General features: G+C 44.4%; 1 protein-coding gene across 1 annotated transcript in view; it reads left to right on the top strand.

Annotated features, from left to right (window-relative positions):
* The window catches only part of RBM6 (RNA binding motif protein 6), a 150,067-nt gene that overhangs the window by 33,269 nt on the left and 92,013 nt on the right, over positions 1 to 24,785 (top strand). The window contains exon 6 of the mRNA XM_084632910.1: positions 18,551 to 18,624. Coding sequence (XP_084489036.1) covers positions 18,551 to 18,624 — 74 coding nt within the window. The remainder of the gene's footprint in view (positions 1 to 18,550; positions 18,625 to 24,785) is intronic.

The raw sequence follows: 24,785 nt of genomic DNA, 5'->3' as shown, positions 1-24,785 counted from the left end.
TTTAGTGACTTTTGCAGCTCTTTCCCTTGTTTGTGTCCCTTGAGTACTGCTCTGTAGTCCAGTCAGCAAGGGAGTGATATTAACGTAGCCGCTTTCCTTCCCTGGAATCAAGCACGCCAATTTGTGTTTGATCTCCATAGCCCTGCAGAAATGGCATGGCAGGTGGACAGTACGTGCACTGCCGCCGTGTCCTTGGCTCCATTCCACACCAGTTGTTTAACACAGTTCTTCCTGGTACTTGACCCAGGAATTTAACTTCGCACTCATTCTGGCTAAGCTTTGTCACATTGGAATCCCATTTACGTTTCAATTTGTAGGCTCCACAGGCAAACTAAAAAGGGGATTCTTCCTGGTGCAGTCTATCCCGTATATCAGAGCAGTGGATGGTTAGCGTCAGAAATATTTCAGTAGATGTCTGTTAAAATTTAAAATTGTGTTCTGTATGTAAGGCTTATTCACTTGGTAAGAGCTCATGGTAGGTCTAGTAGTTAACACCTTGTCAGTGGGGATTTTATATATTTCTTTCTTGGACTGAGCATCCCCACGTTGGGTCATAAGCTCTCCATTTTCCTCATCCAGGGAGCATGCGAAGGGAGAGTGGTCTCTCTCTACATTAAAGTAGAGCTCTTGCTTGTTATGTCCTGAGGACTTTGTTGTCCCTTCACTTTGGCGTACTCTTTTCCAATATAACCTAATCCCAGATCCCTCATAGCAGCCATGATTGTAGTTGGAGGGACATGGCAGCTTCCTTAAACTGCTGCCTTGCATTATCACAGCCTGCCGGTGCTGGTGAAATTGCACAAGGCATTGCTGCACTTTCCTGTCCCACCACCTCTCAAAGGCTCCAAGTACCACCACTCTGACACTGCTAGCCCCACAATACCCATATTTGCAAGCTCACATACCCTACATAGCATCGCAAGGCAAGATGATGGTCTGGGTAGTGGGGATTGTTTGGGAGGAGGTGGGGGGCAGGATCATACTAAACTGAAGCCTTTTGTTGTTTCCTTTCAGGAGTGACTCGACCCCCTCAGGCTAATCCTCTGGAAGTGTGGATTTGTGGCCACACAGTGGTGACCTCACTGTGGAAGAGGGGTTGGTGCCATCCATATGGAGCACGATTAGGGATAGACCCCATCAGGGCTCATGTATCGTGGTTGGGTACGAAGGACATGCTATGGGATGAGTTGTTGTCTCTAATACAGTCTGTCGTGCAGAGGGGTGTTTTGCCTGATGTGATAATTATACACTTAGGGGAAAATGACTTGGCTCACCAATCAAGGCTGGGCTTAATCAAGAGCATGAAAAATGACCTTACAACGTTGTGTTCAATGTTTCCCAAGACAAAGATTGTGTGGTCCACTCTACTGCCTAGGACATGGCCAGTGTTAGACAAACCCCCAGGAGTTGTAGAGAAGTCCAGGAAGATGATTATTAAGGAACTCTCCAAATTTTGCAGCATGTTTGGGATCTCAGTTTTAAGGCATGACCAGATTATGTATTCTTCCCCGGAGCTGTTCAGCCCAGATGGTGTTCACCTGTCAGAGATCGGGGAAGGTATTTTCAATGCCAGCCTACGAGAAGCAATTGAATCTTGTTTGTAGCCAGCTAGAGTGGCCAGGACCAAAGCATTGGTCCTTGCTGAACAGTAATACTGGCTCTTGTTGGTCCTTCCAGCTGGATGGACAATTGGCTTTTGACAAGTCTGCTGTAGTAGTCCACCTCTTTCCAGTAGAAGGCATTCCCTGGGACTTTATCCTCACCCAGGGAGGTGTCTGGGAGGTAGGCAATGGATTGTTGATAGACTCTGTGCAGAGGTACTTGACTAACTGATTAGCCCTGCTACAGAGAACGATTTATACAACAACCCTGAAATGCAGCAGCAGACAAGGCTGTCCATAAAACACTGTCACAGCTTTTTGCGACACGTTTTTGGAATACAGCTGTGCTCAACCTTTTCACCTCCCCAGCACAAAATCTGAAACTTCCTATTCCCTTCATGAGTCAGCAGTCTGCCTGCGTTAACATTTCTTATTGAATTAGTTTCTTTCCTACATGAGTTAGTAAAAATCTCCCATCACAGATCATTTGATAAGTATGAGATGATAAAGTGTTTAGTAGCATTTTAATTCAGGGCTCCTGTTCTGCCCCCATTTTGCCTCATAAGCAGCTTCCAACCCTCTTATGGAATTTTTTATTGATGGTCCCTGCTCTTTATTAGAATCTGGGATATTCTGTGTATATACTGTTGTAATATTTTGTCCTTAATAAAGCTGAAACGTACAACCTTTCAATATTGTGGCTTTTTTCCCCTCCCACGGGATCAAGTCTTTAGGCTGTGACCCTTCACAGCAAGGAGAAGTGTTGTCCCTTTCAGGGTACTTAGCAGCTTTGACTGTTTTAGTCCCTCTAGGCTGAAGGGGTTGGGGCTTCTCCAGTGAAGGGGCAAGAGGGGTCAACCCCTCTTGCCTCTTTGGACTGGGTCATTTCTGCATGCCCTCTCTCAAAGGATGAACTGGTTGTAGTTTAAGGATAAAATTGTTTTAATCTGTATGATATGTTATGTTTGCCTTCATATTTCTAAAAGTTTTTGGTATCTCTTTTGGCATCAGTGCCTTTCTGTTGGTGCAGCATTGTTGTTTATTGTATTTTGAAAAGGAGTACTTGTGGCACCTTAGAGACTAACCAATTTATTTGAGCATGAGCTTTCGTGAGCTACAGCTCACTTCATCAGATGCATACAGTGGAAACTGCAGTAGACATTATATACACACAGAGACCATGAAACAATACCCCCTCCCACCCCACTGTCCTGCTGGTAATAGCTTACCTAAAGTGATCATCAAGTTGGGCCATTTCCAGCACAAATCCAGGTTTTCTCACCCTCCACCCCCTCACCCCCCCCCCCCCCCCACAAACTCACTCTCCTGCTGGTAATAGCCCATCCAGAGTGACCACTCTCTTCACAATGTGTGTGATGATCAAGGTGGGCCATTTCCTGCACAAATCCAGGTTCTCTCACCCCCCTCCAAAAACCACACACACAAACTGTATGTGTATGGGGGTGGGGGGGGGTAAGAAAACCTGGATTTGTGCTGGAAATGGCCCACCTTGATTATCATGCACATTGTAGGGAGAGTGGTCACTTTTGATAAGCTGTTACCAGCAGGAGAGTGAGTTTGTGTGTGTGGTTTTTTGGAGGGGGGTGAGGGAGTGAGAGAACCTGGATTTGTGCTGGAAATGACCCACCTTGATTATCATACACATTGTGAAGAGAGTGGTCACTTTGGATGGGCTATTACCAGCAGGAGAGTGAGTTTATGTGGGGGGGTGGGGCAGAGGGTGAGAGAACCTGGATATGTGCTGGAAATGGCCCAACTTGATGATCACTTTAGATAAGCTATTACCAGCAGGACAGTGGGGTGGGAGGGAGTATTGTTTCATGGTCTCTGTGGGTATATAATGTCTACTGCAGTTTCCACTGTATGCATCCGATGAAGTGAGCTGTAGCTCACGAAAGCTCATGCTCAAATAAATTGGTTAGTCTCTAAGGTGCCACAAGTCCTCCTTTTCTTTTTGCAAAGACAGACTAACACGGCTGTTACTCTGAAACCTGTCATTGTATTTTGAGTGTGTGTGGTGCTACCCTTTCAGTACAGAGGGGGCAGTAACTTATTTATCATTAATAAAGTGGTAGATTTTTACCTTGCAAAGAGTTTATGGTTTTGTATTCTCAGTCTACAGTGGTTGGGAAATAGGACCTGGTTTATTTACTTTTTTATATTTTATTGATTTTCCTTTCCTCCAAAATAAGGGGGAGAACAGAAAAGAAGGCAAAGGAATAGAAAGAGAAAGGATTGGGAGAGGAGCAAAGGGGGTGTATGGAGGGAACTAGGGAGCAACATCTCAGTTTTTGGGTTTTGGACAAGGTTTCTGTTATAACCTATCATCCAATACTAGGAAACAATCTTTTCTGCCCCTGCCCTTCCATCCAACTCTTCATGGCTTTAAAGAAGTCTATCTTATTTACATATGACTTATGTAGCACACAGGTTTAGCAGAGAAATTCATATAAACCCAGAATTACATCAAATGCTAAGTACTTTTTTCCTGTATATTCTGAATTCTAGTCCCACCAAGAATCATCAGCTGCTGACATTTCAGCATGTACTATACTAGTGATTCCCTGTTAGAATTGGTGTGGTTTGGGTAAAAGATGGTTTGATATGTTTCACAATATTTAATGGTTTTATGTTTTTTTAACCAGTTTATTTTACTATTTAAAAATAAAATGTATGAGCGTTGCGATATTGTGTTTATAAATGGGCGTCCCATGTACTGGATAAATAAGTTCATCTGGGATGAGTTGGTATGGGGTTGCCCTATGATAAATGTGAGATCATTGTGCATTAGTGTTAGAAGCTGATTATCTGCCGTGGGATTGGACTTCAGGACCTGCAAAGGCCAGGGGCCAGGTAGGTCTTAAATTCAGAACTTTATCCTGGTGGTTAGGATTATGTGCCAAATGTTCGTTTTTTTGTTTTAGCTTATCAAGTCCCCTTTAATGTATCATCACATCACCTGAACCCTCTGCGGGAAGAAAACTTTAACATGGAGGATGGAAAAAAAATTAATTTGTGTAGACATTATTTACACAGTGTGTATTATACCTTAGCAAAGATTAGGAGCACAGAATTTATTTCCTCAGTTATATAGTAAGTGAACTTAGTGGCTCAGGCAGTGCTGCCATTTATATAGTCTTAAATGCGTACTATTGTGCATCTCTTCCAGTAACAATAGTGTTTTGAACTCCTGCATATTTATGCAGAACTCATCACAGCAGGAGTTGATCCTGTCTGAATTTATGTTCGTGAAGTCTAATGCAATACTTCTAAAAGTTGTTGTTTTTTTGGACGGAGGGAGAGAAAAAAGTTAACAAAATAAAATAGCTTGTTACGGTGGTTCATTGGTCTGGGAGGTTTCTCTGCATCAGTACAAATATCTGCCTGAAGTGTTGCTATATCAGAGGTAATATAAAATTAGGATTTATTGAAGACTTCTTCTAAAAACTCAGTTTTTTCTTCAGGTACCTTCAGTATTTTTTGTCCTGATCTTCTCTCTACCATACCAGCCTCTTCACTCCCAGGCACACGCTATGTTAGTATTGTTGGTTTAAGTTCGTCCATTCCCAAATGCCTCAAACCACTGACTGTTTGCACTGGTAATGCTAATATGATCCTGTGACAGATCTGTGTTCTCAGAAAAATCTGCTCACTGTGTAAAATACTGGTGTAGAATTGTTGAAATTATAGCCTGCTGTAAATGTTCTCGTACTGGTATCTAGATGACAGCAGAATAAGAGGAAGTTTTTAATTAGCACTTTTATTTTTTAGTTCAGTGTATTGGCCAGAAATTTTTTTTAACTGACAAGTTATATTAGGATACAGTTGAAGTTAAATGTGTCTAACTTGCCTCCAAATCCACATTTTAAGATCCCTAACTGTTAGCAGAATATATAACTTACAAATATGCTTTGAAACCAAAGAGTTAAATGTTAGAATTCCTATTTTACTACATGGTAAAGAGCAAGTTCAGGGTTCTCTGTTTCCCCAGCAAGAGTTGACCTTGCTACAGAAGTTTAAACTCAGGGTTTGCCTACATACAGGTTGCACTGGTTTAAATTAACTGTGTTTAAAATAAAGTTAAGCTGGTGCAAACCCTTGTATGGACACCTATAGCAGTTGAACCCTCACTTCTATTGGTTTAGCTAGCATCTGCAAATTACAGGTACTGTGAGTCGCCATACACACACTTCCACCAGTTTAATTAAATTGGCTTGAAACCTGTAGTTAAACTGATGCAACTTTGTGTGTAGACAGAGTTGTAGATTTGGAATGTACAAAGCCTTGTGGCTCAAATAATGAAAATTAAAATATCTTTGCTTGTCTATGTACATGTTCTGCTGCTGCTGTTACTCTGTTTTACCATTTGTTAAAAGCATTTCAGTCCAGTTTATGGCTGGATATTTTCAAAAATGCCAAATGGTGCCCAAATTCCTTAGACTCCCTTGAAAATCTTAACCATACAGCTGTAATCATTTATGATTATTTTTGGACTATAAGCATATGACTATGAAGAGCTGCATTAACCTCTGGGGTCTAATGTGTAAATTTAAAATAAATTTAGAATGAGGGGTGCTACTTCGTTCTCAGTTCCCCCTTTTGTAATTAGTATTGCTGAGGTCTGAGTGAGACTGAAGTGTGATGCAGAGCCTAGGCACTTGGAGGACATTAAGGTAACAGGTATGTTTGTTGTAATTTGTTTAGCTTTCGTCATTTAACCGTTTGATAGAACTAAGCACTTATATGTTCTTGGTAGATTACAGATAACATGAACAACCAGTTTGCTGATGTGGTTATTGAATTCTGCTTATCCAGCTCATTAAATACAGTTGCATGTGGTGAGGAGTAAAATGAGCTGGAAGCAATGTTGAGTGCTCTTGTCCTCTTTAATCTAGTGAGAGAGTTGGCTCTAAAATGTGGTGATCTGTTTGTTTGTTGTGGATTTGTTTTGCTAAATCAGTGTGGTGGCCTTTCCCCCCTGCCCGTTTATCCCCCACAGCTGGGATTGGCCAGTTCATGGGCCATGCAGAGGTGCCATTAGCTGCCGTTTCATTTGGTGCCTTGTTGAAGATACCCAAGAGGGGGGAGAATGCAACATAGAGTGGGAGTGTGGCTGGGCCTGTCGCTCTGGTGAAGGAGGTGCCGCTTGACTTTCTGGACATCCTCTGATTCAGATCTCTGGTTCTGAGATGCCTTAGTGGGGCCTTCCTTGTGGATTGTGGCCTTGACGTCTGGAATAACAGCAGGGAAGTTTCGTCACCCTTTTCCCCTCAGATCTAGGGGACAAAAGCAACAGGTGATCTCCAATCCTATTCAGGATGAGTGTGACTGGGGAATTTCATCTTCATCTGCATGGACTTGGTGACGACATGCCTCAGGCAACTGAGACCGGGTCCAGGTATCACAGTCCTTGAGTAAGCTGCTCTTGGATTGGTAGAAAAATCTATAGCTCCAAAGGTATTTGGGATGTACAAAGTGGATTTAACAAAGTTTGAATTTTAGGAGTTGCCAGGTTCTGTGTTTGAGTGTTACCCATACTGGAGCTTCAGCAAGTACAGATCACAAAGCTGTTGGTCCATTGTAGGCTTGCCTCTTCCACAGATTGGAGGAGAGGGAGCTTGGCTCTTAGGATGCAAACTACCATCCTCCTGACCCTCCAGCGATGTCCCAGCTGGTGGGGAAATGGCAGTCGGGCTGAGCTGGAGCAGCACTGTCATGGTTGCCCAGGGCAGCAGCTGCTCTGCCACCCCAGCAGTGTGCAAGGATACAATGAAAGGATCAGATACCTCCACTTCCCTGCCTGGCTATTGTGGAAGGGGCAGCTGGGCTGGTCCAGTCACCTTAGTGTGGCAGCTCCTGGTAATATTCACGATGTCCTTAAAGGGGCAGACATTCCACTTCCCCTGTCTGACTGATGGGAAAATCAGGCAGGAGCTGCCCCTAAAATTAGGTGACTGCCTACGGAATCTGTTCCTAACATCCCCCTTGCTCTTGCACAGTCTCATCACAATGGGTGACCTTGTGGTGCTTGCAGGATTCCCTGATTATTGCCTGGGGATTTGTGGTTCAGAGGCATCTTAAAGGTTGGTTGCGATTGAAGATCCCAGGTGTCACATGATTCAGATTCTTTTGATCTGGTTCAGGCCTTACCAAGCACATGTGCTAGCCGTTGCAAAGCTGTTTTCTTCAATGTGTCATTCATGGCTGCCTTTTTTTGGGTGCCTTTGGGCAAGTGAGATCCTAGCAATGTCTGCTAATGATAGTTCAGTTATGTGTCTGGTCTGGAATGACCTCCATTGGGGCCTGGGATCTGCGGTGCTGACTCCAAATTGATGGGGCTGGCAGAGGATCCCAGACTTTAAGGGAATGTGATGACGAAAGGATTTGCTTTCCTTGTGTGTATTCCAGGCTTTCCAGCTATCCTGTGGGAGCCATTAGTTTATTCATGGAGACGTGAAGTACTTGACCAGATTCCATTTCCCTCTGGTGCTAAAATGGGAATTATATTTCTGGGCTGAAAACTAGGTGTCTGTGATTCCCTCTCTTTTGGAAGAGGGGCAGCTGCTTCTGAGGCCGCGTTAGGTTGCAATGCACCTGCAATTCAGTCTATAGGCCATTGGCAGTCAGACTGCAACCTCCGCCCTCAGGCTGGGGGATGCTGCCTTCAGGAAGGGAAGGATAGAACTGTTGTCCTGTTAAATATGGTGGTATTTTTGTTATCCTTGCAGGGAATGATGGAGCATCTCGGCCTGACGTTTGGATAATTGGCCGCAGTGTTATTCGTTGGGCCCACAAGCGGGCCACCAGCAGTCGAAATGGTTCCTAGTTGGGCTTCGGACGCGAAGCCATTCATGTGTTCTGGCATGCAGGGAAGGCATACTGTGGGACCAGCTAATGCCACTCCTGCATTCTTTAGCAGCTCACTCTTGCCCACTGCAGGTTCTTATTGTGCATCTCGGTGAAAATGGCCTAGTGACAGCCACTGTTGTTATCTTAGTACTCAAGATAAAAAGGGACGTGCTTCTCATTGTTGAAGTAGGTTAAGCTGGTGTGATCCGAGATGCTCCAGAAGCAGATTTGGCCAGGAGCCACCAAAATCACTGGGATTGAGTGGGCCAGGAAGGGTGTGAATAGGGAGGTAGCAAAGTTCCTTCAGGAAATGGGGGGCTCGATCACCCATCGGGAGATTTGCTATGTGGGCCGTAACATATACAGGAAAGATGGTGTGGAGCTGTCTGCCGAGAGCTTAGACATATTTTTGGCAGACCTAAAAGGGTGGATTGGGCATTTTCTTTCCACTCTGTGGGCAGGGGGGAAAGTGAGGAAAATCCATGCTTATTGCTGACATGCCCTGCAGCAGGCGGCTGATATCAGGGGCCGGTTTCCAGGTGCCAAACCTGGGTACAGGGATGGGAGCTGTTGTGGAAAGCAATAATTGGGAGCTGCGCTGGACTGTTAGTGCTGGAGATTTGGTAAGGGGTGGTGTTTCTTAACCCCTCTGACGCTGATGTTTAATAATAAAGTTGCGGTGTGTGCTTTAACCGTACATTTGTGTGCTATGTCGTCTTTACTACAGCCAAATCCAAGCTCAGACATCTGGACTGAGGAATGCAGCCCATCTCTACACAACAGGGACTGTAGCCTGGAAAGCAGGGACTCTGGAAAGGGTTTAGGGGTCATAGCAGACATGTAACTGAACATGAACTCCCAGTGCGATGCTCTGGCAGAAAGGGTTGATATGATCCGGGGATGTATAAGTGTAGGGTGACCAGATGTCCCGTTTTTAAAGGGACAATCTCATTTTTTGGGACTTTTTCTTATATAGAAAGAACAGGAGTACTTGTGGCACCTTAGAGACTAACAAATTTATAGGGGAGCATAAGCTTTCGTGGGCTACAGCCGACTTCATCGGATGCATAGAATGGAACATATAGTAAGAGGATATACACATACATACAGAGAAGGTGGAAGTTGCCATACAAACTGTAAGCGGCTAATTAAGCAAAAAGAAAAGGAGTACTAGTGACACCTTAAAGAGACTAACCAATTTATTTGAGCATAAGCTTTCATGAGCTATAGCTCACTTCATTGGATGCTGTAGCTCACGAAAGCTTATGCTCAAATAAATTGGTTAGTGTCTAAGGTGCCACTAGTACTCCTTTTTGCGAATACAAACTAACACAGCTGCTACTCTGAAACCTGTAATTAATTAAGATGAGCTATTATCAGCAGGAGAGAAAAAAACTTTTGTAGTGATAATCAAGATGGCCCATTCAGACAGTTGACAACAAGAAGGTGTGAGGATACTTAACATGGGGAAATAGATTCAATATGTGTAATGACCCAGCCACTCCCAAACTAGATACTGGACTGAATCCTTCGCCTCCCCTTGAGTGTATGGGATGCCTGGATGATCAGCATTTGAGAGCCAGGCTGGACCATTAGCTACTGGCTGGTTTGGGCTGGGAGCACTGTTTCTTACCTCTTCTATGTTGCTGTTTCTTAGCTAATAAAGTTGCGACCTAAGCTTTAACCATCTGGTTGCGTGCTGCGTCTTATATACTGGCAGTGTCTGAGGCAAGGAGAGTCTTTAGAAGGTGCATCCAAAATTAACAGACTGGCTGAGAATCTGAGTTTCTGCGTTGCGTGACTTATGCTGACAGTGTGTGTCCTATGTTAGAAATCCAGATTTATGGAGTGGTTTTTAAGTTTGTTTTTGTCATTTCCAAAGCATTGTTTTAGAGGATGTTTAGATTATTACAAAAAAGTCTGTGTTTTAAGTTGTGACTGGTAGAAATTTGTAAAAGCACCTAGGCTCCAAGATATCAAAGTCAGTTTTGAAAAGAAAACTTAAGTCCCATTGACAGTCAATGGGGTGTTGGCTTGTAAGTGCCTAAGTTAGTGTTGAAAGTGACCTCATTGCAGATTAAGCAGTGAGGGCTGTTGGTTGGCTTGTTGGAAAAGATGTGTGCCCCTCTAAGGGCTAGAGTGACTTTCTGCTGCAGGCCAGGTCAGCGTGAAGAGAGCGGGGGACTGTATTAGGTCCATGCTGGTGCAGGAAAAGCCCTCTTTTACCTGGACATGTGGGGTTGAGGCTCCCAGCACATGATTTTAGTTCTCGCTCATTCAGGATCGGGGTAGCAGCGGCCGTTGTCCGGCTGGGTCTGGGGATAGGGCAATTCAAGCAATTGGGCATTTTCGTTCTGAAGTGTACAGAACGTACATGAGACCCCATGTGGGAATCAGTGTTAATTTTCCATTGTGTTCTCATTCCAGATGCTGGTGGACGGGCCAGGCAGACGGTGGTCTGGATCTGCGGGCACAGTATTGTTGATTGGGCGCATAGGCGGACTTCCAGTTTGGCTGGAGGTCCGCAGCTGGGCCTCAGTGGTGAAGCAGTCCTGAGCTGGCATGGGAGGAGGGGCATGTTATGGGACGAACTGATGCCCCTTCTGCACACTTTGGGGGCCCATGGGCAGGCTCCAGATATAATTGTGGTTCACCTTGGGGAAAATGATTTGGGAATGTGTAAAGGGGTAGACCTAATGATCAGAGCTAAGAGGGACTTGGGGCAGATCCTTGAACTTTTCCCAGGAGTAAAAATGGTGTGGTCGGACATGCTGCAACGCAGGGTGTGGGATGGAGCTTTGAAGCCCCCCCGGGTTGACAAGGCCAGGAGGTATGTGAATAGGGAGGTGGCCAAATTCATGGCTGGCATAGGGGGGTTGGTAATTTCGCATCCAGCCATAGCATACAGGGCACCAGAATTATTCAGGGAGGATGGGGTCTACCTGTCAGATTTGGGAGCTGACATATTTTTGGCTGATATTAAAGAGGGCATTAGGAGATGTCTGGGAACCCAGCTAGGTGTTCGGGGGAGACAGTCAAGCTAATTGCTGGTGTCTCCTTGTGGCAGATGTCCAGTGCAGGTACTCTGGTGGAAAGGGATACAGTGATCAGATAAAATGGATTGGTAAAGGATTTAAAGGAGGTATTCTTTAAAGGAGCAGAAATGGGAGTGTGGGGCTCCTATGACTGGTACGGCAGGGAGCGAACCCCCTTCCTGTGTAGCCCCCCCTACCCTTCATTCGAGGGGGGGGGGGGGATGGTGAAGTCCCAGCAGCGGGTTGGCTGGGGACGAGGGTGGATAAGGAGGAGGGCTGATGGAAGCCCCTTAAGTATATATTGAAATGATTATGGACTTATCTGCACTGTATACTTTTTTCTACCAGCTACTCCCAGATGTTTATGAATAAAATTGAGGCCTAATTAAACCACATCCAGTGTCTCCTGTCCTCCTTCTGGCATAGTTGGACAATAACCTTACCACAAACTAAGTGGTGATGGCCTTGGTCTGGCTTACTGGAAAATATGTGCTCCCTTCACAGGCTAGAGAGCCAGGAAGTGACTTTCTGCTGCAGACCAGGTTAGTGTGGGGACTCAGACCTATCCCCCTCATCCACCAGGGACCAGCAGAAGGGAGATTGTATAGGTGCATGCCAGTGCTGGAAAAGTCCTCTTTTACCTGGACTAAGTGAAGGAGCTATATTAGTGGCGAGATACTGGGTATTGTCAGCATCTGCTGTGGGCATTGCCTTAGTTGCTTCTTCCTCGGGGGGGCTGGGAAGGAATTTTTCCCTCAACTCCAGATTGGCCAAGGTGCAGTGGAGGGTTTTTTGCCTTCCTGACAGCAGGTTTGCGGGGGCTTTGTTGGGGCAAACATGAAAAGGAAATAGGCTATGAAGTTGCAACCCGTATTTTAAACTTGGCGGATGTCCAGTGTAGGTACTCTCTAGGGATACAATGACCAGATACATGGATTGGTAAAACATTTAAAGGAGATATTCTTTAAAGGAGCAGAAACGGGAGTTCAGGTCTCCTATGACTGGTATGGCAGGGAACCAACTCTCCCTTCTTTATAGCCCCTTTAACCCACATTCGATGGGGGGGATGGTGAGGTCCCAGGATGGGTAAGGTGGAGGGCCAACGGAAGACCCCAGGGTATATATTGAAAGGATTATGGGATTACCTGCACTGTACACTTTTATCTGCCAGCTACTCCCAGACATTTAAGAATAAAGTTAAACCACATCCAGTGTCTTCCTTCTGGCATAAATGGACAATGGGATTTAGATGCTTTTGAAAAATTTACATGATGTTAAATACGACTTAGTGCCTAGAGTTGATAACGTTGTGGTCAGTGTTAACTCTTTTAAAACCGCTACTTTTCCAGTCTACACTAGGTGTAAAATGGGGTTTAATTTGCTAGTTAAAATGCATCTGCTGTGGGCTAACACATTAAAACCTGGCCATTTTTTCTAGTCTGGACATGCCCTGAGGCTATTGGCAGTCTCACTTTGGAAGGTCTCTAGTTCAACTTTGGAAATAAGGCTGCTGTGGGAGGAGGCAGTGTCACATTTTGGTAGCTCGTCATACTTGACTAAAATGAAGCAGGTTTTAGTAAAATTGATCCAAAATTTGGGGCCATCAAAAATGCCTCTTGTTACTTCTCTAGTTACTACTTCACAACTAACTTACACTGTTTTTAAGTATTTGTGCCAATGTTAATCAAGGCAGTTTTCTAATCATTGGGACGAACAGGGGGTTTATTCTAAAAAATCTCTTTTCACTCCTGTCTTTCTACGATGCTCTTTATAGTGGATTTAAAGTTCAAAATAGCATGATTTTTTCTTTGCAAATGTCATCTATCTCATGTAAGGAAATAATCTGAGTTGGTTAAAGGGGAGACTCAATTTAAGATGTACTTGAGATAAATTTCCTTACCTACATTACAGATAACATCTTGGGTTATTAAAGCCTAAAACATTTTAAAATTCCAAGTTACTCTTCACTACATACTCTGGCTTACTTTGTCTATTTTAGTTTTGACACTGAGAATCAGCGAATTCAATTTCACTCTCATCGTAGTCCATTTCACTTTCAAATTCTCCAAATATTTGAGGTTTGAAACAGTTTGGTTGAAATTAAAAAAAATGATTAATCTTAAATTTCATAAAGATCATAAATCTAAATTTTGACCAAATTAGAGGATTGTGTCTTTAACACTATAGTTAGTGATATGCCAAATAGACACTGAAAGTTTTCATGTGTCACTCTTAAACAGATATGACTTTAAGAAATTTGTTTAATAAGCTTTACTGAATTCTGTGGACCCAAAGATATAAAAATGAGAATACAAAGAAAGGTACTAAAATATCGCTAAACCCAGAACTCATCCATAATATCCAATAAACCAATGGAAGATTAAAGGATTAGAGCTCAATCTTGTGCACTGTATTAGATATTTATTTCTAGCATTGCAGATGTTGAGGAATGGTTTCATCTTATGTTTGAGAGCCAAACATCTCCTGTCTGTAAGTCTAGAAGGTGGAATGGATTCAGTGGTCTGTATGAAGGTTAAGTAGTACTTTTACAATGTTAATGAGTTATTTCAATGGCTAAAGTTAATAGTACTTCCTGGTATATATCTGCATACTTAGTAAAATTTGCTGATTTAAAAAATTAAATGGCATGCTTTAATGCCTGTGCAAGCATTTTCTTGCCAAATGACTATTACAAATTCAGAAGAAGCTTTTGTCACTTGGAAATTAGTGTCAAACTTTTGCCTAACCTTTTATCCTCACTTTAGTGGACAAGTTTTTCTGAAGTGTATTTAAAAGTTTGAATTAAGATTTCTAGGCAATTGGGATTTCCTTTGGTATTGGAGGAGACTATTCCTTAGTCATGACTCCCTAATCCCAAACTCCTGCTGCATGGATTCCTTCACTGGCTTGCTCTCACCGCCACTCTCATTGGGGCTCTTTCATTCCATAGGGTTCTAGATTCGTGGCAAGCGTGAGTGCCTGGAAACTTAAGGAATGTGGCTTCGTGCAGGCTACACGCCTGTCCTTCCTAGTAAGAGATCACTCCTGCCTGGGCCCTAATTCTCCCATGAGAGAATGGTGCTGGGGAAATTGAGCTAAATCCCTTGCCTCCAGAGGCACCAACTTTGAGAGTTCCCGGGTGGGGGTGCTCAGCTCCTGCCCCAGGCCCCTGTGCTGGGAAGAATTCTTCAGCAGAGAGAAAAGCCAGGCATTCCAAAAAACCTGCTTCATATTTAAATGAACCATTTAAATGAGCCTAGAGCCTAGAACTGCCCTCTTCCCTTCTGATTAGACCTAAGATGGTCTTTACAATGCTTCCTCCTCCCCCTAGTTCTAATCTGTGGGTGAAAGATCAAGTCAAGACAACTTTGGATTTTATCATGTGATCTTAACACAAACTATTGCATGTGAACATATTTTTTTCACGTTCAAACAGGCCATGGCATGGGTCTGCTGTGACTGTGCTGCTGCTCTACTTTTATTGGCCATCTTTGATTTTAGCACTTCAAAAAATGTCTCCACTCCCCGAGTCTTGGGTTTTCATTTTGAGTTTGATGCTCTGGGTACAACAGTTAATGTATAGAGTCAGGCAATTACCAGATCTAATTGATTGGTGCCTTTCTCGGGGACGTGGAAGGAATCCCATAGCTTTGTTGCATCCCTGTCAGCCTGTGTTTCTAGCTTATAGCTATTTATGCAGATTGACTGGAACATACTGCACACTTTCTTCTGGCTTTGTCAGAAAGGATGCTCCTGCATTTGATTTTATTGTGCTTTTGGCCAGGGGCAATCTCCTTAGTCAGATGCTAATGCTGTTCGGCATAGTTCATAACACTAAGCATGCCTATCATATTGGGGGCAGGGCAGAGACAGAAAACTCAGCCCTTCCCCTTGCTGATCTTTGTTAGCAGTCTGAAACGTCGCACTCCTGACTTTACTTGCTCTGTTCTTTTTTGTGACTAATTTAGTACCTTCTGCACATGGGTGACTTGTAGAGGATCACCCCAAATGCTTCTGACATGATTTCAGTTCTCATGGCCTTTCGTCAACTGAACATCTGGTCTGGAGCTTTCTCTGGGCACAGCTTGGACATCCTAGGGCTGCACCACGCTGTTTTCAGTTCCCCATTGTTTTTTTTTCTTACCGCAAGGATGCAAGAGGGAGGGAGAGCTAACAGCAGGTGAATCAAAATTCTTCCAGAGTTGCCGAGTTTTCCCTCCCCTGTGTCCCGCTTTACTGGACACTTGTATGTTTTCCACTTTCCTTTTCTCGAGATCACAATCTACCTCTTTAAGTTTCTCCATTTAGTGTATTTGAAATGGCTCTTATCTCTGCAGCATACATTCTTCCAAATGTTGGGAGTTCTTTACATTGTTATCACTGGCATGGGCTTCTGTTTTTGACATCCTTCCCCTAGACTCAGTCAGATCTGTTGTGTGGAGCCAAAGCCAGAGAGGTGCTGAGCACCTGCAGCGCCTGTTAGCTTTACAGGAATTTGAATCAGGATTGGGCCAATAGGGAGGCAAAAACATGAGGTAAACGTAGTGCAATCTTGCTTCCTGTCAGTAGACACAGTCTACTTTATATACATATACAGATTAGACATCCGGCATCCTGGTCTTGGCTCTCTGATTACAGCAACTCTCTGAAATGCTTTCCAACAGGCTGAATCAGGACTTGGTTAAGTGCTTGCAAATGCCATTCTTGCAGCCCTTTTTGAAAGAGGTGTGTGTGTGTGTGATTGTGGGGTTCTGGATTTGAACACGATAAAAAATGTATCACGTAAGCCACAACGCTATGCAGTGAACAATTAAACCAGAGTCTGCTCTGAATGCAAAGTAGTTTCCCAGTGAGGGGCAGCAATGCTTCTTCTTAGTGACTCTCCTTTTCAGAGCCCTGCCTCTTCTTAGGAGCAAAGAACTTTTTCCCCTGCAAGGTGCCCTGATGCAACTGAGGCATTGCAGAACAGAATTGATACTCCAGGAACATCTGGCTTAATTTGTTTTCTGTTCCTCCTCTCACCTTGGGTGTCTCTTCTAGTGCCTGATCTTATGTCTGCAATTCCAGGTGCTTGCTATATATTGTGTATGATACTGGTTCCATTCTGCTTTTGTGCTGTGCCAGCCTAGATTTCATTCACTGAGTTAAATCCCAAACTGCAATTTTTATCTGAATTGCATTTGCACAGTATGATGGATGATTGTAATCTCTAGTAAATATTAATTACTGACAGAATAGAACTGAGATTTGGAAGAGAATTATATGACTATACAAGGCCCTATTCTTTGAAGCTCACATGCAAGGCAGAAAGGGAGCTGGATTCAGGTTGATACTTGGGACAATAAACATGCAAACCCGGCGTTGCTGGGCTAGAACAAGGTGCAGAGTGTGTGAGTGTGAAATTTGGGTAGTAAGATGTGAAGTTGAGTCAGGAGACAACTGTACTGTGTGGCTTCGACTTCAAAAGAACTTTTGATGTTGCAAATGTGATACAAGAAATACAGGAACCAAAAATGTCCAGTGCAGCAAATATAAGTCTGAATGGATTTGGCTAATGCACTCTGGACATTTCCTAAGAGACTGGCATCTCCCAGGAAAAAGGACACGGACATAAATACCTTTGCAGGGAATGTACTGTATCCAAGTCATCTGAAAGGTATAACTGAGGGAGCCCAGGGTGACAAAGGGAGAGGATGACCTGAGACCCTCCATGCCAGATACTGGGTTTCTGGCACACTGCCCTATCACAGGCCAGGAAAGGACTGGGAAAGCCGAGGAGTGGGTAAGCACTTGAGATGTGAGGGTAAGGAATACCATGCCTGTACTGAAATGAACGGTGCGGAAGTGCATTGGCTTTTGCAGAATTTCAGACTATATGCGTCATGCAGTTCATTTCCTTTGTTTTAGTTCAGCATGTTCTCCTCTTAATCACTCATGGTTTTAATGAGACCTTTTGAATCGTAGCTGGTTTGGAGGTAAAGTCACTGCAGGATGCTCTTGGGAGGGTGGGAACTGGAGCACTCAACCAAGACAGTGCCTAAAGACGGGCTTTCTCCACAAACCTACTGATCAGTCAACCACAAAGTATGGGAGGAAGAGGGGATCAAAGCACTTCTTCCAGGTCAAGGGTATCCATCAGAAAGAAATGTTTGGGGAGAGGGATGGGTGAAATGTTATAGAAATTGCCTTAATTCTGTACCAAGTAACATTAACCCTACCCTTTTTATGAAACATCTGCATTACTGCACAGACAGTTGGACTACAAAATAAAATCCCTCACGCCTGACCAAGGGCTTTTTCAGAAAAGAGAAAAGGAGTAATGGCATTTTATATTTCTTGTGCTATGAAGATGTGTTTTTACTTTGAATCACCCCCACCTCCCTTTGTGAAATGTACAAAACATGCCTAGGAAATGCACTGGCTTAGCTTAAAAGCCACAGTGAGAAAAGGTTGGAATTTTCAGCCCTGCTTCTGTGCCTTTGCTCATAGTGCAAAGGACTTTGAGACTCAAAAAGCAGTTGTTAAAGAGCAAAAGTTAATGTAGGCCAAGGATGCACTTTAGCTCTTTCCTGGAGGCATCCTGAGGATTACAATACTAGTCACTCAGAAAAACAGAATACATGCTGGCCAGGTTTGCACTAAAGTTATTGTTGTGGATTAATCAATGTTTGTTTCAGAGCAGCCTGCGCCTCCTAGTTATTATAAACCTGACTCAGTGTCTTGTCTGTCTTCTTTAAAAATGCGCATTGTTCACACTATTACCTGTTTTAAGGAGGGGGTCTCACACTTGTCTTGTTTCAGAAGGGGAAATGAGAGTTTCTTAGAGCATCTTTGTGTCTAACCAAAACTTGAGCTCAACTCCACGGACCTAAACAGCACCCGAGTATCAGCCACTGATTTTCTGTGTTTTATTTTGCAGAGAGGTTGGGGTGGTGGTAGGAGGGTTTGTGATTGAGGGAAGGGGAAATTGGGTGTTTAAATGTGGCTCTTCTGTATTACAAGGCACTAACACGACTCCCGTCTGTATTTAAATGCTGTCCCCAGGTTACGACTATGGCTATGTCTGCGTGGAGTTTTCACTCTTGGAAGAGGCCATCGGATGCATGGAAGCCAATCAGGTTGCTTTACACTTCGGTCGAATGCTGCTAGAAGAATATTGTTTTGCTGGGGGCGGGTGGAGAGTCAGTGATTTTTGAAATGGTTCAAAAGAAGATTGGCTCTTGTTTTTACACGACACTGCCGCTCAAATGTTAGTGTTCCCAGAAACTTACAAAAGGCTTTGCAATGCCTCTGTGAAAGAGCCAAGAGGCTCTGAATGTTCTGCCGTTTCAACTTGAGCACACCTGCAGATTGGCTAGATTTAAAGGCTTGGAGATGAAAAAGATTCCCAGTACAGGTTGTTGCCTTTGTGGGTTTATACTCACAGTTGGAAAGAGCTCTGCTAGTGTGAAACTCCTCACTGCCCTGTCTGTGCACAGTAATTGTATCTGTCCCCTGTACACAGGGTTTGAGTTAGACACAAACACGCGTCGCTATGGGCGAGGCCTCGGGTATACAGCGCTGATGAGTTCAAATGCTACTTGCCTGCCACTTTTCCATGTGGCTCATCTGGGTGGGGGGGGATTCCTCATATATGTGTCTCTCTTTGTATTCATGTTGTCCTTTGGCAAGTTGGAGTTGCATTTGCAAGGGTGGCCTATGCACAGTTGTACCTGGTAAATCTGAACGTTTCTAGGGTAACCAGATAGCAAGTGTGAAAAATCAGGACATTTTTCAGAGATCAGAGGGGTGGGGTATAGTTGCCCATATAAGACACAGCCCATAATATTGGGGTGGTCCTGATTATATCAGGACGTCTAGTCACCCTAGATGTTTCTGAACTCTAAATTTAAAAAAATTCTTAGCCTTTCTCTCACGGAATAAGCTCCCAACTATAGCAGTAATTTAGATCTGATTGTTTGAGTCTGTTGCTGTTGGGCACCATGCAAGTATCTGACCCTCAAAAGCTGTAAATCACAGAAGACAAGAAGAACTGAAATCTACTGTTATCATCCATTCCTTGGAAATTTCAGGGAACTGACTGATCACCTGGGAGACAACTACCTGATCGCAGTTCAGTGCTGCCCTCTACTAGATCCCTCTCACTTAGCCCCTGGTCGGGGGAGAATGGCTTCCCACCTCCTTTTCAGTTTTGCATGTGAGCAAAAATTGCTGTAGTGATCTAACCCATTCATACTTTGGAATACCATTGGTTTCCTTGCCTAAAGACTGGCTTCCCCTGCCAGAGGAGAACCACACAACTTAAAAACTGAGTCACAGTTTTAGAATTGTATGAATGTGCATACAGCCCACCTGTTAGATGTGGCACGTGTGTGTGTATATCTACAGTTACAATAGCAGTGCAAAGTCTGAGCATGTTCCTGTTCTAAAAACTTCGTGCTAAATGTTTGTAGAAATGCTCCTATGGCTTCTGATTTTTAACGCCAATGGGAATGTGCACAGGCTGATGTGATGCCAGTATTGCTGGTGTCCCCGATGAGGTCACCTGGCAAAAAAGATGCTTGCAGGGGAGCTCTGGAATTTGTACCATTTTAATGGAATCTCTCACAGTGGGTGAGGCTAAAATCTGACTTCCCTTCTGTGTTGCCACCCATGCTTTGACTGCCACCATGATGGTTTCCATGTAAAACGCACTATCATGGGAAAACCTGTACATAACTTGGTGTGAACAGCACAGTAACTAAACCACCACTGTATGCACCCAGCTCTCCTCTTCTCAGCTCGTCTTACCTGCAGTGGCCAGGGTCCACTGATGGGACAGCCCTGGGCACCTGGGAAGCTCCTCTCCATCTGGGTAGAATCATAGAATATCAGGGTTGGAAGGGACCTCAGGAGGTCATCTAGTCCAAGCCCCTGCTCAAAGCAGGACCAATCCCCAGCTAAATCATCCCAGCCAGGGCTTTGTCAAGCTTGACCACTTTCCTGCTGGAACATCCACAGATGCTGGAGCAGGTGTCTGTTTTTGTTCAAATAGGAGAGGTAAGGCCCGGTAAGGTTCCCATCCCTCACTTTGTGATGGGGCACCTGTAGGCACCTAGGGAGTGTTCCTACCCCACATAGGTTTCATGTAGGAATCCGGGGAAGTTACCCTACACACACCTGAGAGGGTCCAATTGGGGAAATGCGCAGGCTGCCCCTTGGCATGGCATATCTATTCTTCCCTTCCCCCCTCCAATACTTGCTTGCACTCTGCAGTGCTGGCAGCACAGAGGAAATGTTCCAAGACCCCAGACACACGTCTCATCCCCACTATGACAGGGCGCCAGCAGTCACCTGGGTAGTCTATCCATCCCGCCACGTGCATCCTGGTGGAGGCACCTCCTAGGCCCCTTGTGTAATGATGTCTTCTGATCATCCTGCTGGCAGCGTGTGTGGAGAATGTCTAGAAGATGACCATCTCGATGGGAACGTTGCAAGGTCTGTTCTTAGGCCAGTTCTGTCAGAACCTCCCAGTCGTGACAGCGTCCTGTTCATTGCAACAGTCGTTAGTGGTTAATTTGTGGCAAGTTGTGTTCCTCAGCATGAGCCTGATCGAAACCCAACTGAAATCAGTGGAAAGGTTCCCACTGACTTCGGTGAGACTTGGGTCAGCTAGGGCTCCCCCATCCCACCCTCCTGGGTGACCAGTATGTGGTGCTTGACAGAATTAGGGAAAATGGCCTCTAATTTAGGACAAAATCCTAAACTTTTTTTTAATCAGTGATACCTGCTGTGAGGCTGGTAACTGTCCTTTGAGCTCTGAGTCCAAATTGAGCTCATTTGTATGATGGATGGACAGGGGAATGTCATCTCTCCTTCCCCACAAGACGGAGCTTGCACCATTTTAATCTCTTCCTGGGTGGGGCCCAGGACTGAGTTGTTAGGGAGAAAATGTCATGTCACCAGGTTGAGAATGTATCTGATTTTGTACAAACTCTAATAAGAGTGCTTATGCAGTGGCTTGGATGCCCTGGATAATCTTTTAACAATATTCTAATAACTAAACCTGTTGGTTACCCCAGTCAAATCAAATAGTATAGCTAGACCAAGAACTAATAACTTCCCCGAGCTATTCCCCCAGGAGTGCCACAGCCCCACTACCAAACAGCCATCTCCTGTGCTAGGAGTGAGGCCTTTCATAGAAGCAGGAAACTTACGCTGACACTGACGGTATAAAATTTGGCAACTCTTTTCCTTGTTCCCTTCACTTAATACAAACTAGCATTTGGTTTATTGTGGTATTTCCAGATTCCAAATCACAGATTTACCAGGTCCAGCTATTTGTCCAGTAAATGTAGCATGGGTGTGTGTATTGGGTTTCCAAGGAGGCTTTCTACTGAATGCATTGAGGTGAAGAAACTTCCCTCTTCTCCTGTGCTGTCCTGATTCTGTGATGGAAGGATGCCTTTCATACCACTGCTCACCCCACAGTTTTCACAGCTGTAGCTAAATGGATTAAAACATCCCAATTTCTAATTAGCATGGTGACATTTCAGGGGTTAATGACACAAAGAGGTCACTTTAATCCAGGGGCAGCCAAACTCAGCTCAGTTCATGGCTGCATTGGCAACTTGCCAGTAGCTCAAAGGTCACCTCCAATATGTATGAAATGGGAAACATTGCAATCGCCCTCCTCCTGCCTGCTTGCTCAGGTCAGGATGGAGAATTGCTGGCTGCAAACTGGAACTCCAGGGGCCTGCACCTCTGTGTTAGAGAAGGCTGGCTGCAAGCTGCTTTGCAGAACTCCCTGGGTTGCGTTTGGCCGCCTCTGTTTTAATGCTGTTGGTAGCTGTTGCTCTTGTTGGTTTCATTGTCAGTTGTCTGCGTCATTGCGTTTTGAGGGTGGAGACTTCTTCCCTGTTCACATGGCAATCTTGGCCTTCTTTGGTGAGATGCAGGATATATTCAGAGGACTTATCTATGTTGGTCTTTAATGCTGCTGATTTATGTGGCTTCTTCCAAAAAACTTTTCCATCCTTTAAAACCTGAGGGAAGGTGAATTGTCCCTTGTGTATATAAGGTCGATCTTCTTCATGTACATACTCAATGCTGCCTGCCAGGCACAATGGTGTGTTCCTCCCAGTGGGATTAGTGCTCTGGCTTCTTCAGGATCAGCCTCATGAAAGAAGTAATTACTAGGACACTGTTTCTTGGTATTAAGTTAGATCTATCTGAGGGGCTGCAGTCCGTTGTAGGAAATGTGACTCCATGGCAGGGCTCTCTCATCTTCAGGATAAATGCTGGCTTCATTTAAAACCCCCTGGACTTGTTCTTGGGCACCAAATGATCAGCTTTTTCTGGGAGGAAATGAAGCAGGGATCTGAGCTACAGTGGAGCTACTGTGTTCAGTGAATAGTGAAATCAAGCCTTCCAGTGCATGTTAGGAGTGTTTTTCTCCTTGCACTCCCTTCCGTCATTATAGTGGATAGAAGGGGAGAAGCAAAAAGATGCATCTATCGCTACTTGGATGTTTTCTTCGCTCTGTGAGATAGGGCTGATGGTGATGTGTGTGGGACAAGGTGTGTGACTTGTCAAACTTGTGGACAGGAGAACCAATGGAAAATTGGGGCAAATGACTGATTTTGACTGTACTCATCATGCCTGCCACACTAAACTTCTCCCAGGCCCCTTGCCCCAAGAAATGTTGGCAGCATGGTCATTTCGTGTGCCCTCCTGCCAGTGGCTGACCCTTGCCTGCTGTTTGCTCCTGCTCCCTTACAGGGGTCTGGAAGTTGTGGAGGGGAGGTTAGCGTTAATTTCCTGGACAGACTTACTATAATGCTGGAGTTCTGTGGGCACATGCTAGATTGGTTGTTCCATGATTTGCTCTCACTTTGCACAGAGATCTATGTGTCCGTGTAGGTGACACATACCAAAGAGCTGCCAGTTTCTACTGCAGTGACACCTGTTCCCATTTCTTCTTCTTAATGCACTCATGCCTCCTTCCCCTCTTGCCATGCACCAGAGGGGAGCAGCAGGCCCTTAGCTTTACCTAAGCAGACCCCCCATTGGTGAGATCAGAATGATGAATCAACGTCTAGAGTTTTTCTGCTCTTGTGTGTCCCTCTTCCTTTATCCTTTCATTAAACTAATATATCTGCGGAGTAGAGCCTAGTAATGATCAGCAGTTACTTCACCACAGCTGTTTGTTAAAATCCATGTGGCTGTTGGAAGAGCAATGGATTGCTATTTTGCTTTCTGCCATTTACCTCCTTTGAGGCAGAGGGGTTAAGATTTACAGGCCTTGAAGGCATTTTGCAATAACAACTTATGATGCTCAGCCCAAAGCACGTTGAGTGTGGAAGACTTTTATAATTGTCCCCAATGCATTTGCTGCTTAATTTCAGCCTGAAAATATCTGTAAGCACTTGTGGGGTGGTCTTGGGGGGCACGTTGTGTGCATGACAAGAAGCACATTGTAATCCATGTAGGGAACTGTTATCCAGCATAGAAGTGAATGCTGGAAATGAATTTTGTCTAGCATTGGCAGGAGGTATTAATTGTGGGGGCCTCTGATTGGTCTAGAAACCTGAAGAAATGTTCTCTATGTAATTGGAGAACAGACTTCTCTATATACCTTTTCTAGGATTAATATTTCTCCTGGGTGCAAGGCATTCTGCCCTTCACTTGCTCAGCAAAGGAAACACTTTCCAGGTTACTGTGTCTCCTGCAGTTGTGTGTAGTGGTGGTAATGTTTGTAAGCGTGCCCAGGTTACAGGTCCTCAGCATGCTGTGTAAACTCCAATGTCCCACACGCACCCAAGGAGAGCAGGAGAAGGCCCCATTCAGGTCACACACTCCTCTTGGCACCTGCGTCCTGGGATAAAAACGAAGCGTGTTCTTTTCTGGTTTGCGTTAAACATACCCTGTTTTTCTTGTTAATTGTATTAAGCACAGGGGGTGTTTTGCAGCTTTGCATGTTGCAAGGGAAAGTGTCCCTCTGTTGTGTTCTGTATTCAAAATGTCCTGGTTTAAACCATAAGGATTTCTGGCAGTGTCCTTTGGAGTCTCCTGTACTGCTTGTTCTCATTTGTAGAGTGGGAGGAAGGTGTCTCATCCCTGTGATGTGATTCCTCCCATAAACTTTCCTACCAAGTTGAGGAGCAGGCAGAATGGTGAACCAATATGTTTTGTAGCCCAGTGGGCTGTTAAAAGGTACCGTTAGTGGGCTGTATGTTGTTCGGATGAGAGGATGTTCAGCTAAAACAGCAACGTCGTTGATTTCTTTTGTTGTATTTGA

Source organism: Lepidochelys olivacea, assembly GCF_965140295.1.
Source record: "Lepidochelys olivacea isolate rLepOli2 genome assembly, chromosome: 7".
Lineage (NCBI taxonomy): Eukaryota > Metazoa > Chordata > Testudines > Cheloniidae > Lepidochelys > Lepidochelys olivacea.
Note: the sequence above shows the minus strand (reverse complement) of the source record. Positions and strands in the feature narration are given on the sequence as shown.